Source organism: Cololabis saira, chromosome 22 (assembly GCF_033807715.1).
Source record: "Cololabis saira isolate AMF1-May2022 chromosome 22, fColSai1.1, whole genome shotgun sequence".
NCBI lineage: Eukaryota > Metazoa > Chordata > Actinopteri > Beloniformes > Belonidae > Cololabis > Cololabis saira.
Window position 1 is genome coordinate 18,618,527 of NC_084608.1, and position 14,400 is coordinate 18,632,926.

General features: G+C 40.1%; 1 protein-coding gene across 2 annotated transcripts in view; it reads left to right on the plus strand.

Annotated features, from left to right (window-relative positions):
- The window catches only part of vill (villin-like), a 14,914-nt gene continuing 514 nt past the window's right edge, over nt 1–14,400 (plus strand). Inside the window, exons 1-20 of one of the 2 annotated variants that reach the window (XM_061713854.1) lie at nt 1–199; nt 1,271–1,309; nt 3,896–3,976; nt 4,085–4,159; nt 4,259–4,458; nt 5,014–5,122; nt 5,396–5,506; nt 6,774–6,982; nt 7,058–7,136; nt 7,248–7,346; nt 7,533–7,686; nt 9,176–9,276; nt 9,422–9,559; nt 9,671–9,829; nt 10,026–10,205; nt 10,288–10,433; nt 11,908–12,052; nt 12,155–12,343; nt 12,590–12,658; nt 12,775–13,038. In XM_061713854.1, the coding sequence (XP_061569838.1) occupies nt 3,905–3,976; nt 4,085–4,159; nt 4,259–4,458; nt 5,014–5,122; nt 5,396–5,506; nt 6,774–6,982; nt 7,058–7,136; nt 7,248–7,346; nt 7,533–7,686; nt 9,176–9,276; nt 9,422–9,559; nt 9,671–9,829; nt 10,026–10,205; nt 10,288–10,433; nt 11,908–12,052; nt 12,155–12,343; nt 12,590–12,658; nt 12,775–13,038 (2,499 nt within the window). In that variant the 5' untranslated portion in view covers nt 1–199; nt 1,271–1,309; nt 3,896–3,904. Of the gene's footprint in view, nt 200–1,125; nt 1,310–3,895; nt 3,977–4,084; nt 4,160–4,258; nt 4,459–5,013; nt 5,123–5,395; nt 5,507–6,773; nt 6,983–7,057; nt 7,137–7,247; nt 7,347–7,532; nt 7,687–9,175; nt 9,277–9,421; nt 9,560–9,670; nt 9,830–10,025; nt 10,206–10,287; nt 10,434–11,907; nt 12,053–12,154; nt 12,344–12,589; nt 12,659–12,774; nt 13,039–14,400 lie in introns of those variants that run through there. The other variant, XM_061713853.1, reaches the window with a different exon arrangement.

The window sequence follows — 14,400 nt, forward strand, 5'->3', positions numbered from 1 at the left end:
CACACCTGAAGTACATCTGAGGATTAGGCATTGCAGAACGTTTCGTTAAAGGACGTTTAGTCTTCTGTCTTTTTGTTGAACTCTTTTCTTGTTCCCTCAAATATGAAGGGGCTGTAGGTCATTACACTCTGGGATTCATGTCTTTTTTTTGCAAAGGAGTCCAGGGCAGAATTATACAAATGGAGAGACGTGCTTGAAGGTAGGAGAAACTTCACTTAGTTCACTTGAAGCACAGGGAAAGTGGGTCAGTTATGTAACAGTGGGTTCCTCAGATTTCTTGCCAGCGGCTGTATGATCTGCGGTGTACAGCATAAGACAATGACGAGTCTAATAGTTGTATCCCTGAACAGAGAGCATCAGGAGAGAGCCTGCATGATTCATGCACTGACAAACAAGCACCATCACACAACCTGACAGATCGGTCACAGACTTTGAAAGTAGCTGGAGATGCTGGCAGATTCATGAGTGTGTGAAAGCAAGCAGAAAGGAGTTATGAAGTTTGTTTGAAGCTCAAGATTCGATCGTCGGCTGTAAAAGCGACCAACCCCGTTTTAATCCCTTTTGTATCTTTACATTCAAGTCACTGTTTGGCTAAGGATCAACATCTACACCCTGCAGAGAAATCATTTGTGTGACTTGAAAAATGGTCCTAATCACTTTAGATACAGTGTGTTAATACGTCGTCATCCTCACAGCAAACCAATGCAAACACAAACAGTCTCTGAGACATCAAGGCCCAGAGGCGTAAACGCTCAGTAGTGGCATTGCATTTTTTTTCTCCTTCATTTTTATAGAAAGCCTCAAAATCCTTTTAAACACCACTCAGAGCTCCGTGAGTCCATGTCCCCCCATCTGCTTGATGTAACAGTTGTGAAATGAATAATTGGTGTCGTGGCCCCTGTGGTGTTGAAGGGGCTGCTCCGGGGGGCCAGTTAAAGCACAAGCTGGGGTTCATGGGATGAGGGAGGCCGAATTTTCTCAGAAAAGCTTGTGTTTGCCATGTCTGGCTATCTTCATCCAGGCCAGAAACCACGCATGAGCACTGCATCCGGGAGGCTGGGAGGGGGCGTGTTTACAGCGCTGCTATTGTAAATATCATGGCAGGAAATTGCAGGTGTGTTCAAACCTGGGTGTGGAGACAAATATATCCAACCTTCTCTGCCTCACACACTCCGGCTTGGACGTGCTGGAAGGGGCCAAAATACATTATTAATACACATATCATCATTTACTTTACATTATTACATTATTATATCTTTGCTACGTCTAGGCGACATTGAGGTCTTCACTTCTTCAGACAAAACACAAGGTAAGAACAATACTTAAATTTGTGTTACTTCCCTGAACTTATTTCTATGTTTCTTTTCGCAAAATGATTCAGATTTGGAAATTGTGGCATGAAGAAGATTAGAGAGAAGATAGCTTTTTACACCAGCATCATTTTAAAAACAGAAATCAGAGTATGCATTTACAGAACTGAGGGAAAGATAAAGGTCATTGTGTTTGCTGAGGGAACGGACACTGCAGATTAATGGAGGGAACCAGTCCTACCTGTCCCTGTAATGGATGCAACATTGCTATTCACGCCACTTGTTCATCAGTTATTTGCTCAGGTTTTCAATTATTTTGAAAGGCATCGGATGTCAAAGCACAATGAACGTGAGCGGCAGGGAGTTAACACTGCAAAGTCTTCTTCCATCTATCTTTCCATTGTCTTTACTCGCTTATTCCTTTTATTTCAATTTTGTTATAGGCCTATTAGTAACACCAAAAGTCAACTCTACTTAGCAATGCCTAATAAAACACTAATATTTTACCCAGATTGTTCCCATATTATCCTGGTCTCTATTAGATATCTAGATTGGACACACCTACAGTACAAGGTGTGGCTTCTCCTCTGACCATACAAAAATACAAAAAAAAAGGGATTTTCGGTATAATTTCATTTCCAAAACGTCATCTGAATCATCTAAATGAGTATCTAAACAGAATAGGCATATTATTAAATATGATTACTTAAGCTTAAAGCCATACCTACACTGAACGGGTAACACCATCATACCGTTATCAGACTTTTAAATGTAGCATTAAGATAAGTGTTATATGATGCAGAATGACGCACAATCGATTCAATATGCTCTTTTTTTTCAGCCCAACCCAAGGAGTGTCACTTTTCTATCTGATTAGAACAGCTGAGACCTCCTGATATTAAAAAAGGAGCGGTTAAGATCTCAGAGTACAGCTGACCTCATCTATTTCAACTCATCAATCTCAGAGTAGCCAGATTTATCTGTGAAAGAGATAAAATTCAGTGTGTGTTATAAGAGCCACAAACTATATCTAAGATATATCTGTGGAGACCAACTCTAGACATCAGTTCCTCCCAGCAGATAACGTCCACGCTTGTAGCTTTATACCTACAGCAGAAACTGCACCTGTGAGCCATGTTTGCTTATCAGGGCTGTTGTTTCTCATATCTGAGTCAAGAGCCAGTTGAAGCAGTGCTGATTGCAAAACTTGTTTGTTGCCATGGCGCCAGGCTGACTCTCATTAGCGGGATTAGAGGTTCCTGCCTGTCACACATGCAAGCCTTTGAAATGGTTCAATTGTCACCATGGAGATATTTCTTTCCTGTGAAAGGAAACTGATGGATGAGAGAGAAAGGGAAACATCTTTTTATTTACCGTCTTTGGGTACTTTAGAGGAGTTGTAACTAAGCAGGTGTTTTCTAACATACTGCAGTCGGTGTGATTAATGAGCTTACCACTTTTTTATTTCATCTTATAGTTTAGTTCTTTTGACACTCGAGACGTATTTGTTCAAAAAGGGCTCTGTGCAGAGTCACGTCTTATTCCGCATAGCTAGGATTACAAAAATATGGATCGATTTTAGTCCAAAAACTGCCATATTGAATATATTTTTTAAATGTATCTTTGTTGTAATTTGTTCTACTGTATGGCAGAACAGCACAGCACCAATCAAATTTTGCTATAATGATCTTCTGATAGCTTCTAGCAGAGTCATTGTTTTCTTTTGTAAAGTGTTACATTTAGAAAGTTACAAATTATGTTTTACTCCCCACAACGCACATTTTTTTGGTCATCATACACTGTTGTATAGCTCAGCAAGCCTCAGCAAGAGTGCATGTTAACTAGTCAGCTATCTCGCTTAATTTTGCTTGGTTGACTTGAATTTGAACTTTAGATTATAAATGTAGCCTATTTTCATTTCAAAGAGTCACAGATTAATGCATCACAATGGACTATGGCCAAAGGTCTAAACCCCCACTTTGCACTGGGGATATATATATATATATATATATATATATATATATATATATATATATATATATATATATATATATATATATATATATATATATATATATATATATATATATACACAATATAAACTGGTCCAAGTGAAGATAAAAGAAAGAAAAGAAATCTCTATAAATAAAAGCAACTGTTGAGCAGGAAAAACACCTTCAGACAGGCTTTATAGATTGTTATTGCAATGCTTCATTCATAATAGATGCTGGCATACAAGTAACACGGATCTCTATAGTGTTTTATCTAAAGCAATGATTTAGACAGCTTTCTGTAATTATTGAATGCATAAATTATGCAATATTAATTCCCTGGTAGCATAGCTTTGAAATCAGTATGATCATGGATAAAAGAACATCTTGTGTTTATGAAAAGTTATGCATTAAAGTGCCAAGAAAATTAAGTCAGCCTCTTATATTTTCATTTGAACTTTACTTTCCTCTGTCCTGTACAAGTTCATAAATGCTTTAAATTTGAAACCCACATCAGATAGAATTATACTGTACAGTGAAATGATAAGCTGAAGAGTTTATGATCTTTTATATCTTCTGTACTTCTACTTTTAGGTCAGCAAAATGATGAATGACAATCCTGATGCCTATAGGAAAGTCGTGCGAAAGCCAGGCCTGCAGATATGGACCATCAACGTGAGTCAGCCCTAAAAACAAATGCCCTGCATCCCACATCACCATTATTGGACACATTGCTGTGCTTTATGTGCACTTGAGAGGTTGAAGGTTGTTTTCTCTATTTAGAAAATGGAAATGGTTCCCGTTCCATCCAAGGCCTTTGGTAACTTCTTTGAGGGAGACTGTTATATAGTCCTAAATGTGAGTACGATACCGACTGATATCCTGGGAGATTATTGACTCCCTGATTGGATGCATGTAAAAGGTTGAATAACTTTATGATTTACTGTCTTTCACCAGATAAGCCAGAAAAAGGGCTCTGGTGAGTCCACTGACATCCACTACTGGATAGGAAACTCCTCCTCTCAGGATGAGCAAGGCTCTGCGGCCATCTACGTCACCATGCTGGACGAGCACCTGGGCAAGAGTCCGCTGCAGCACCGGGAGGTGCAGGGCCACGAATCAGCACAGTTCAGGAGCTACTTTAAAAACGGCCTGATGTGAGTCACATAGACAAAGGTTGAGGAGGATGGTGGTCACCTCAAAGAGCACGAGGCGTGGCTTCCCAACCCTAATCCCTCTGTCTGAAATGATTACGACACAAAACGCAATTGTGTTTTCAAGGATAAGCAACAGGAAGAACATAATTCATATCATGTCAGACAGGCCTCAGCTCTGACAATGTTTAAATCCAGGCTGAAAACAGTTTATAACAGTATTTAGATGTGCATATCACAACTGAAAGGATTTAATTTGCACTAATTGTTATTTTTATGTTTTTTAGAATTGTTTTATTGTCCTTCTTGTGATTTTATGTAGCTGTAAAGCACTTTGAATTACCTTGTGTATGAATTGTGCTCCACAAATAAACTTGCCTTGCCTTCATTCTCTAACCCTGTTTATCAAGCTTAAGTCTATTGTTGTGTTTATTTAGTCAAAATTAACTGAATTTTCAAGTTAATCTCTAAGCTCTTTCTTTTCTTCCTGCTTAACGTCTGCAGCCTTAATGATTTATAACACTTGAACTTTGGTAAAGTACACTGATCTCTCCACAGCTACAAGAAGGGTGGAGTGGCCTCGGGTTTTAACCAGGTTGAAACGAACGCCTACGACGTCCTGCGATTGCTTCACGTCAAAGGGAAGAAGCATGTGTCAGCTGCAGAGGTTTGTAGACTAGAATGTATCTGCTTATTACAGAGTTTAGTCTTCTCAGCACCTCCCACTGCTGCTATCACAAGCTTCTTACCGTCACGCTGCAGGTGTAAACACTGCTCCTCAACAAATTATGGCCTGCTTGTTATCATATCTGTCACTGTAATTGCCTGAGGAGTGTCGTGATTGTGTGGTTTTTAACCTGTTAACACCATAAAGCACTCATTCAAATACAAGAAATAGATGAAAAAACGTATTATGTTATGTTTTTGTGTTTACTCAAAGGTTGACGTGTCATGGAGCAGCTTTAACAATGGAGATATATTTCTTTTGGACACCGGGAAAGCCATAGTGCAGTGGAACGGCCCAAAGAGCAACAGGAAAGAAAAGCTCAAGGTAATCTTTTACTGAGACTGATGCAAGAGATAAGAGATAAGTGCATTTGAAATAAAACTATTACAAGTTCATTCATATTTTAACATTGAAAGCCGATCATAACATTATGCAAGTATTAAAGGGGTTTTTAATTAAAGACAGGATGCTCACCCCAGAGTTCTTCTTTTTTTTTTTTTAGTTTTTCGAGGATAATGATTAAGTATAATTGTATGAATTCACAGGGATTTTTTTTAACCTTTCAAATTCAAGGCCTCTCTGTAGGGTATTAAACTCAATGGGAAATTAGGCCTAAAAGTCCAAAGGAGAAAAAAAAGCAGAGAACGAAGGAAATCATACTGACAAGGCCAGACAAGTGTCAGTGATATCAAGGTGAACACATTTAATGTTCAATAATAAGGAATTCAGTGACACTCTTTGAGTTTTTCAACTCTGCCATGTCACTGGGATTTTTATACACTGGATTTTAAGGCATAATACATAACTTACTATTTACTTACAGTACTAACAGTTTGACTTTCTGCGCCTTCCCCGTTCCAGCTATCAAAGTTTTAAATTTGCTTCTGAATTTATATTCAAAACCAATGATTTAGTGACAAAATTTGGGCAGTTTCGTGCATTTCTACAACCTTCAAGTAAATGGATATCATACATATTTCTATCATAAACTGCCTCGAACAAACCTTCTAAAAGAGAAAACTTTTATTATTGTTACTATCTATCTATCTTTCTATATGTCTAAAGTCTATCTGGTTTTAAAACAAGGAAGGAAATGCCTTGTTTAGTCCTAAAAGTTAATCAAATGGTCAATGCTTTGTGAAAAGATAAAGGTAGTAGGCTAATAGTTTTAAAGCTAACTTCAAAGTTGACAAGGGATCGATTTATCTAGCTAGCTTTAGATGGATGGATGGATGGATGGATGGATGGATGGATGGATGGATGGATGGATGGATGGATGGATGGATGGATGGATGGATGGATGGATGGATGGATGGATGGATGGATGGATGGATGGATGGATGGATGGAAGTTGGAGACCTTAAGTAGGGGTTTATCCCCATAACTGTTAATGTGAATGCTAAAGGCCAGTATAACTTTTCCTCTTTAAAACTGTTTTTAAATATCAAACGTGAACGAGCAGTTACTGTCATGTAGACTTGTTAGGGTACACAATAGACAGTGGCGATTTCTTTACACCAAAGTAAATAGTAAGCTAAATAGGCTAGAAATCATTTGTCCAACTCTGTATCTTTGACTTTTCTGTGTTCAGGCGGTCCTGTTGGCTCAGGACATCCGGGACCGGGAGCGAGGAGGCCGTGCTCAGATCGGTGTCATCGAGGGAGGAGGAGGAGAGAAGGATTCACCAGAGCTGTTGGAACTCATGACAACTGTGCTCGGCCCAAAGCCCAAACAGCTGAAGGATGCCATCCCTGATGACAAGCATGACCAGCAGCAGAGCAACAGCGTCAGACTCTACCAGTAAGGACTCCCCTGCTGCTCAACCTTGCTGCAAAACACTCCTCCATACTCAGATGTTCTCACTTCTCTCCCCAGTGTTTATGACAGCAGTGGTAATCTAGTGGTTCAAGAGGTAGCCACTCAGCCTCTGACACAAGACCTGCTGCGCTCCTCGGTAACCGGCTTATATCCTCCCAACCCGTTGTAAATGCTGATTTAGAAGAAAACCAGTCCTTTCTAAATGTCAAGTGTTTTTTTCTTCTCTTTTTTGGGGGGTGACTGACAGGACTGTTACATTTTGGACAACAAAGGTTCGAGTGTGATGGTTTGGAAAGGCAAACAAGCCTCAAAGGACGAGCGTCAGGGAGCTCTGAACAGAGCTCTGGTGAGTTTAGCGAGTTAAGAGGAAAAATAAAGTAAAATCAGGCATAAACGTCCTTCTAATATACCTCTCTCTGACGTCTGAGGTTTTACAGGTTTAAAAATGCTTCCTGAAGAATTTCAAAAATGAAAAACAAAGTTCAGGAGAACAACCTTGACAGACATAATCAAGGACATTTTTTTCTTGTAGGGTTATATAAAAGCCAAAAAATACCCACCAGGCACCCAGGTGGACGTGATGGCTGAGGGAGGAGAGTCTGCGATGTTCAAGCACATGTTCAAGTCCTGGACAGAGAAGGGACAAACGAAGGGTCTGGGCACCACTCACACCGTTGGGAAGATAGGTAATCTCTTCAGAATGATTGTTCATGACACATCTACTGTAGGTCAAACAACGTTTCAGAAATCAGTTGGAAGGTTTTATTGCTAATTGATACATATATTTTGCTTATTATCCATATTATTTAGTTTAATGTATTAGTGTTTATTACAGTTTTTCTCAGTCGCTTTGGTACATTTCTCAGATCATCCTCGACATTTGCCAAACAGTAAGTGCATTTCTCAAAACAGTTCGTACAAATAGCAAAACACCATGGATTACCTGCAAAAGCCAGTCTCTTGCTCAAAATCCTTAGTTCATCTCTCAAAATTAAATATCTGTGTCAATAAACGTGTCAGTGCATCAGAATCACAAGTGCTTGTGTCATTGTGTACGGATAAGACAGTCAAATTGCTTAGTCTTTATCTCCCTTAGTCTTATGGCATTGTTTTGTACAACCATGGTGCAAATAGCCTCCTCCTGTTCAGGTGTGAAAAGGGTTCCTCTGCCACCCCTGTGAAGTTGTCTTGCAGTCCTATGTGGAAAAAATATAGTAATGCAAAACACAAAATTGAGTAAGATAAAATGTCACTGTATATAGTATACTTACTGTATATTGTAAAATGAAAGTAGAATACTTTCATATTGTATGAAGCATTACAGAAAGTATACAGTATTACAGTACAGTGCCTATTGTTAGATTACATACCTGTTCTGTCGACGAAAAGTCTGAACGATTGAGGACACAGTTGTTCCCCCAACATTTGGCTGCACCCTTCGACCAGCCTCGACCATTGTAAGCCCATGATTGAGAACATGGTCTACAAGTGTAGTTCTTATCTCATCAGGAACGCGCATATGTCCTCGGCCTCTTCTGCCTCTTCCTCTGTTTTGCCTCCCAACTCCTCCGCCACGCAGCCTCACTCCTCTTCCTCTTCTTCTTCTCTCTGGCTGTTGACCCCGTCCAATTGCTTGTCCGTCCATTGTCAGACATTGTAACATTGTTTTGTGCTCCGGCTATGTGTATACTTGCCAGCTGATAGTTCATGAGATGCACCGTTGAGCTATTTCAGAAAACTGGTTGATCATTGGTTGATCTAATGCTTGACATATTTCCCTTCATTACAGAAAGTCAAGATTCACCTGGGATCAATTTACCAATTCAGGCCAGATTTAGAAACAAAGTCTAATGGACTTTGTTCTAATGGAAATGTATAGAAATATGCTGACATATTATGACAACTTGTTCAAAGACTTATGCGATGAACTAATGCCTAAATGTTGTGGGGGGTGAGACTATTCAACAGAGACCCATTATAATACATTTTGATCAACATGACATAAACAACAAATAAATGAGAAACTGCTTTTCTGATGTGCACAAGTGACACAATGATGTGAAGATTGAACAAGTAGTATTGAGAATTTCAATTCTGATCTGAGAAATGTACCAAAGCGATTGAGAAAAACTGTAATTCTCACTCATTTACTCAACTCTTTGGGTCTCCAAACAGCTAAGGTGGAGCAGGTGAAGTTTGATGTGATGGAGCTTCACGCCCATCCTGAAGTTGCAGCTGAGCAGCGTATGGTGGATGACGGCTCCGGAGAAGTCGTGGTAATTTAAAATAAACGCAACACGGATGCAATCCTGCAAGAATAAATACAAAAACCAGAGCCTATTCTCATGGGTGTACAGTAATATAAACAATATTTTGTGTTTCCCACATAAGAAAACATGAAATAAAGTACTTTTTTTTAAGGTGTGGCGCATTGAAAACTTGGAGCTGGCTGAAGTCCACTCAAGTACACACGGACAGTTCTACGGGGGAGACTGCTACTTGGTGCTGTACACGTATCAAAGGTCAAACCAGCGACAGCACATACTCTACATGTGGCAGGTTCGTGTCGTCGCTATTATGATTTCTTTCCCTCACTTCTCTGTCTCTGGAAAAACTGGCACTTTCTTTGTACTGACGATTTCTTTTTTCCTCCCCTCTGCTCTGCATCAGGGACGCCATGCCACTCAGGATGAGATAACGGCGTGCGCCTACCAGGCTGTAGGTATTGATAACAAGTACAATGGAGCCCCAGTCCAGGTCAGATTGGTCATGGGAAAGGAGCCCCGCCACTTCCTGGCTATGTTTAAAGGCAAATTCATCGTCTTTGAGGTGCGATTTTCAGACAGATTTTTTTCCTTTCCTGGCTTAGAAATGCTCAAGGGCAAATTGAAGTGATATTTCTCACATGTGTGCAGCCATGACCGAAAAATAAAGTGCATGAAAATGTCTTGATACGATTCAGATTTAGGCCTAGGTGTTAAAATGTATCCAAGCTTTTATGACGTGTCTCTACATGTAACTACAGGGAGGCACGGGCCGGCCCGGTGTGGTCAACCCTGAGAGCAGCTCTAGACTCTTCCAGGTGAGGGGGACCTGCGAGTTCAACACCAAGGCCACCGAAGTGCAGGCCACCGCATCCTTTCTCAACTCCAATGACGTGTTCTTGTTGAAGACAAGCAAAGTATGCTACCTGTGGTACGGAAAGGTATGAACCCCTCTTTATAATTAGTGAGTAACAGTGTGAATCCGTATACGTACGTGGTTAATGGACTTCTGCTCGGCTCCAGGGCTGCAGCGGAGATGAGAGGGTGATGGCGAAAGAAGTGTCTGATGCGCTGTTCAGGCAGGACAAGCAGGTGGTGATGGAGGGCCAGGAGCCCGCTGCATTCTGGGTAGCTTTAGGCGGAAAGGCTCCCTATGCCAATGACAGGAGGTAAACCCAAACATATTTGTCTTTCTGTTGAGATATATATTTTAAGGGGAGATATTGTGAACAAAATTTCAAGAGACGTTTTACTTCTTGCACCATAATTAATCTCGCTCCTTTTTTTAAGGAGGTAAAGCATGTGCTTTATAAAATCTAATTAATTAAGAATTATGCAATCCTCAAATAGGCCTATTACAGTTTTTCTCGATTGCTTTGACACATTTTGCACATCATGGGTCAACTTTATCTAATGCTCACACCTTCTTTGCGCAGCAAGAGTCCTCTCTGGCGAATCAGTTAACTTGTTTCTCATTGCTTTCACACAATTTTCTTTGACTTTTAATACACTTTTCAAAACAGTTAACACACTTCTCACAAAGAGACACAAAACATAACTGATTTACCATGGCAACACATTGCAGACACTTTGTAGCAGCCAATTGGAACTGCTCTCTCAATTCTAAAAATTATCAGCACCTGTGTGAACTCTCTTTGCAAAACAAAGCCAGTAGTCCTCAACCTATCAAAGAGGTCAATAGCTTGAAGTCGACACCAAGCATGGATCGAGGAGGACGTGGATGAGAACATGTGGATTAGAACATGTGGCCTGATCGTCAGGCCCGTGTCGACAATGCGTAATTTTCCTGTATTTTTATTTTTTTCATATTTACAGGGTTTCATTTCATTGTGTTTCATTTACAGTACTTTCTTTGAGAATTGACCTTTGTTGTACTGCATATTGAACCCTGTCATTTTGATTGCTTACAGTATGTGCATGTGACAAGTACTGCAATAAATATTTTTCTGTCAGAGTCTTGCCATTTTGTACACAGTAGAACAAATGTAAATCAATGGTGTTGACAGGAACTTCAGCAATACAAAGACAGATCTACAATATTTTACTGTATACACATTTTCTGATTTTACTGTAAATACTCTGTGACAGTATATTTCTAAGTTATATAACTAAGTTAGAGTGCTCAATACAAAACCCAAATTGTAGTATGTTGTCAGTTGTAAAATAGTCAATACTATGAGGGTGTTGAACAAAGGTTGATATTGATAGCTGTAGTTTCAATTTTGTTATCCATTGTTAAATAAATGAGAAAACATACATGTTCAATTGAGAAAAAATTGTAGGTTTTGATGGAAGTTTGGTTTTGATGGATGTGTGACAAGTTTTGAGAAAGTGGTGTCATTCTGCAAACATCATGAAGTGTTTTGGTTATTTCAGCTTCTGTTAAGAGCTTTGTGTGAGCTGTTTTGAAAAAGTAAACTGTGAATGGGAAAATGGGCCAAAACGATCGAGAAAAACTGTAATGCTATTTTTAACCAGTAATAAGCTAAACGTTTAATTATAATGATTATTTTCATGTCAGATCAGTGAAATATGCCCATGTGAAGCCAATAAAATGTAGCATTCACCAAAAAAAGAACAGATTACGCAGCTGTCCTGAAAGAAAGCTCTCTGTTATTTCAGACTGCAGGTGGAGGAGCCGCCTCACAGTCCCCGGCTGTTCGAGTGCTCCAACCAGACGGGTGTGTTCAGGATGACCGAGGTGTACGACTTTGCCCAGAATGACCTGGACGAAGATGACATCATGCTCCTGGACACTTGGGAGGAGGTGAGAGAATGTGGATTTCTGTTCAAATATGCAGACACATGTGCATCTTTGGTGTAATGTATTCTTCTCTTTGCTGCTTCGCCTCTCTCTGCATGAACTCAGCTTTTCTTTTGGGTGGGAAAATCATCCAACGAGAAAGAGGGCAGAGAGGCGTGGACCAGCGCGAAAGAGTACCTGAGGACACACCCGGCGGGCCGCGACCCCGACACGCCCGTCATCGTCGTCAAACAGGGATACGAGCCCCCCACTTTCACCGGCTGGTTCAACGCGTGGGACCCTCATAAGTGGAGTGTGAGTTTCATGCATGCCTCCGTGTGGGAGCTCAGAGAGCGGAGTATTACTAATCATCTAGCAGCATAAACAACACATTAACAATTTCAACATCACCCAACATGCCTGATTACGAGAAGGAGCCACAAATAGGAAAAGTACAACTTATCTTGCGCAGATGAAGCACTATGAAATCTGGATGATTTGGAATAATAAGAATAAAATAAGTAATTTTTCAATCCCATCTTCTTTGATCTTCTCACCCAGGGAGGAAAGTCTTACGAGGAGATGAAAAAAAACCTGAGTGATGCTGCATCCATCTCTCAGGTCACTGTAGTAAGTCCCTGACTGACTCTAATTCTGATCATGTTGAATAAATGTACTATTATCGCTCTAACAACAAATAATAACTATGACACTAATATGTGACCGTGAATGTCTTATGTGTGAAGGACCTGAGCAACGTTAACGTGAACAAGGCTCCTGCTGGGAGAGGCGGCGGTGGGTACAGGGCTCCAGGGGGCCCCATGACTTCTCCAGTGTACAGGACTCACGGAGACGATATGTCCCCCCGATCCTCCGCTCCAACCAGCCCGTTCAACCAGAGAACCCCATCCTCCTCCGCCGGGGGCAGTGGGATGACTCTGGATCCTGAGCTCCTCGTCAGCAAGACTCCCGACGATCTCCCAGAGGGAGTGGACCCGAGTCAGCGCGAGGTGAGGGTGGAGTTCCACATTTAGAGGAAATGAGAAACAGTGGTTATGTAATTATAGTTATTTATAGGGGAAAAAAATGCAAACATGAATGGTTCCTGCTGAAGTGACTATTATAATTTGTTGGTCAGCATTCTTAAACATTTAGTATGTGTCTTATCCAACCAGCTCCTTGCAACAACACTTCTGCTTATTTCACCAGCAAGAGTATAAGAGTAATGTTAAAGGTATCATAGGATATTTCTTATAGTGAGCACTGAGAGCGATGTGTCTACTATGCCGGGAAACCTCAAAAACCCTTAAAATGTAATGAAAGGACACACAAGACATGCACCAAACAGACACAAGGGTTTTTGTGTCTTTTGTGCCATGTATGGTGACCATGGAAGAGAAAAAAGAAAACAAAAATTACAAAAAGGCTCAAAAAAATAAGCAAAAAGCAGAGAGAAAGTCTTGTGTAATAGAACTGTGTTACTGCTGCAGCAATAAGCAACTACAAGAACATTCAAAATGATTACACAAGGGACAAAAATGACCATAATGACAGAAAATACATTTAGAACAAAAAAACACAATGTAGAATCACTCTACTGGACAATATTACCCTAAGGGACTAACAGGGGAATGCAAGTCAAGGCACGTTTATTTATATAGCACAATTCAACACAAGGTAATTCAAAGTGCTTTACATCAACATTAAAAGCGGCAGACATAATTAGACAGTAAATAACAAATAAAATGAAATAAAATTATGAGAAAAGAAGGTAAAATAATAAAAAGCACAAGTTGCTGAAAACTAAGGGCAGTAGAGTACCGCACATCTCATTCGCGGTTTTCAGAAAGTATTTAATTTAAGAGTACGCTTAAATACCAAATAAATGAAATAAAATTATAAGAAAAGAGGTAAAATAATAAAAAGCACAAGTTGTTAAAAATAAGGGCAGTAGAATACAGCAGGTAAGTATTTAATTTAGGAGTATGGTTCAGTAAACAGTAATGTTTTTAGGCCTGATTTAAAGGATCTACAGTTGGAGCAGACCTCAGGTCTACAGGAAGTTTGTTCCACCGGTGAGGAGCAGAATAACTGAACGCTGCCTCACCTTGCTTGGTTCTGGTTCTTGGGAACCACAACAAACCAGATCCAGAATGCAGGAAAGAATAATGGCATAAGCAGTAACAAATCAGTCTATTTAAATGACAGATAAACATGAAGAGTGCAGGGAGTGAAAACAATTTAGACATAAACATGTATTTACATGCAGCACAGTGAAATACCAAACTATATGAACCAGAAAGAGATACTTATTTAAGCTGATTGTGGTGTAGTGCTGTTGCAGTACCACCCTGTGGCCGGCAGGGGTCAGC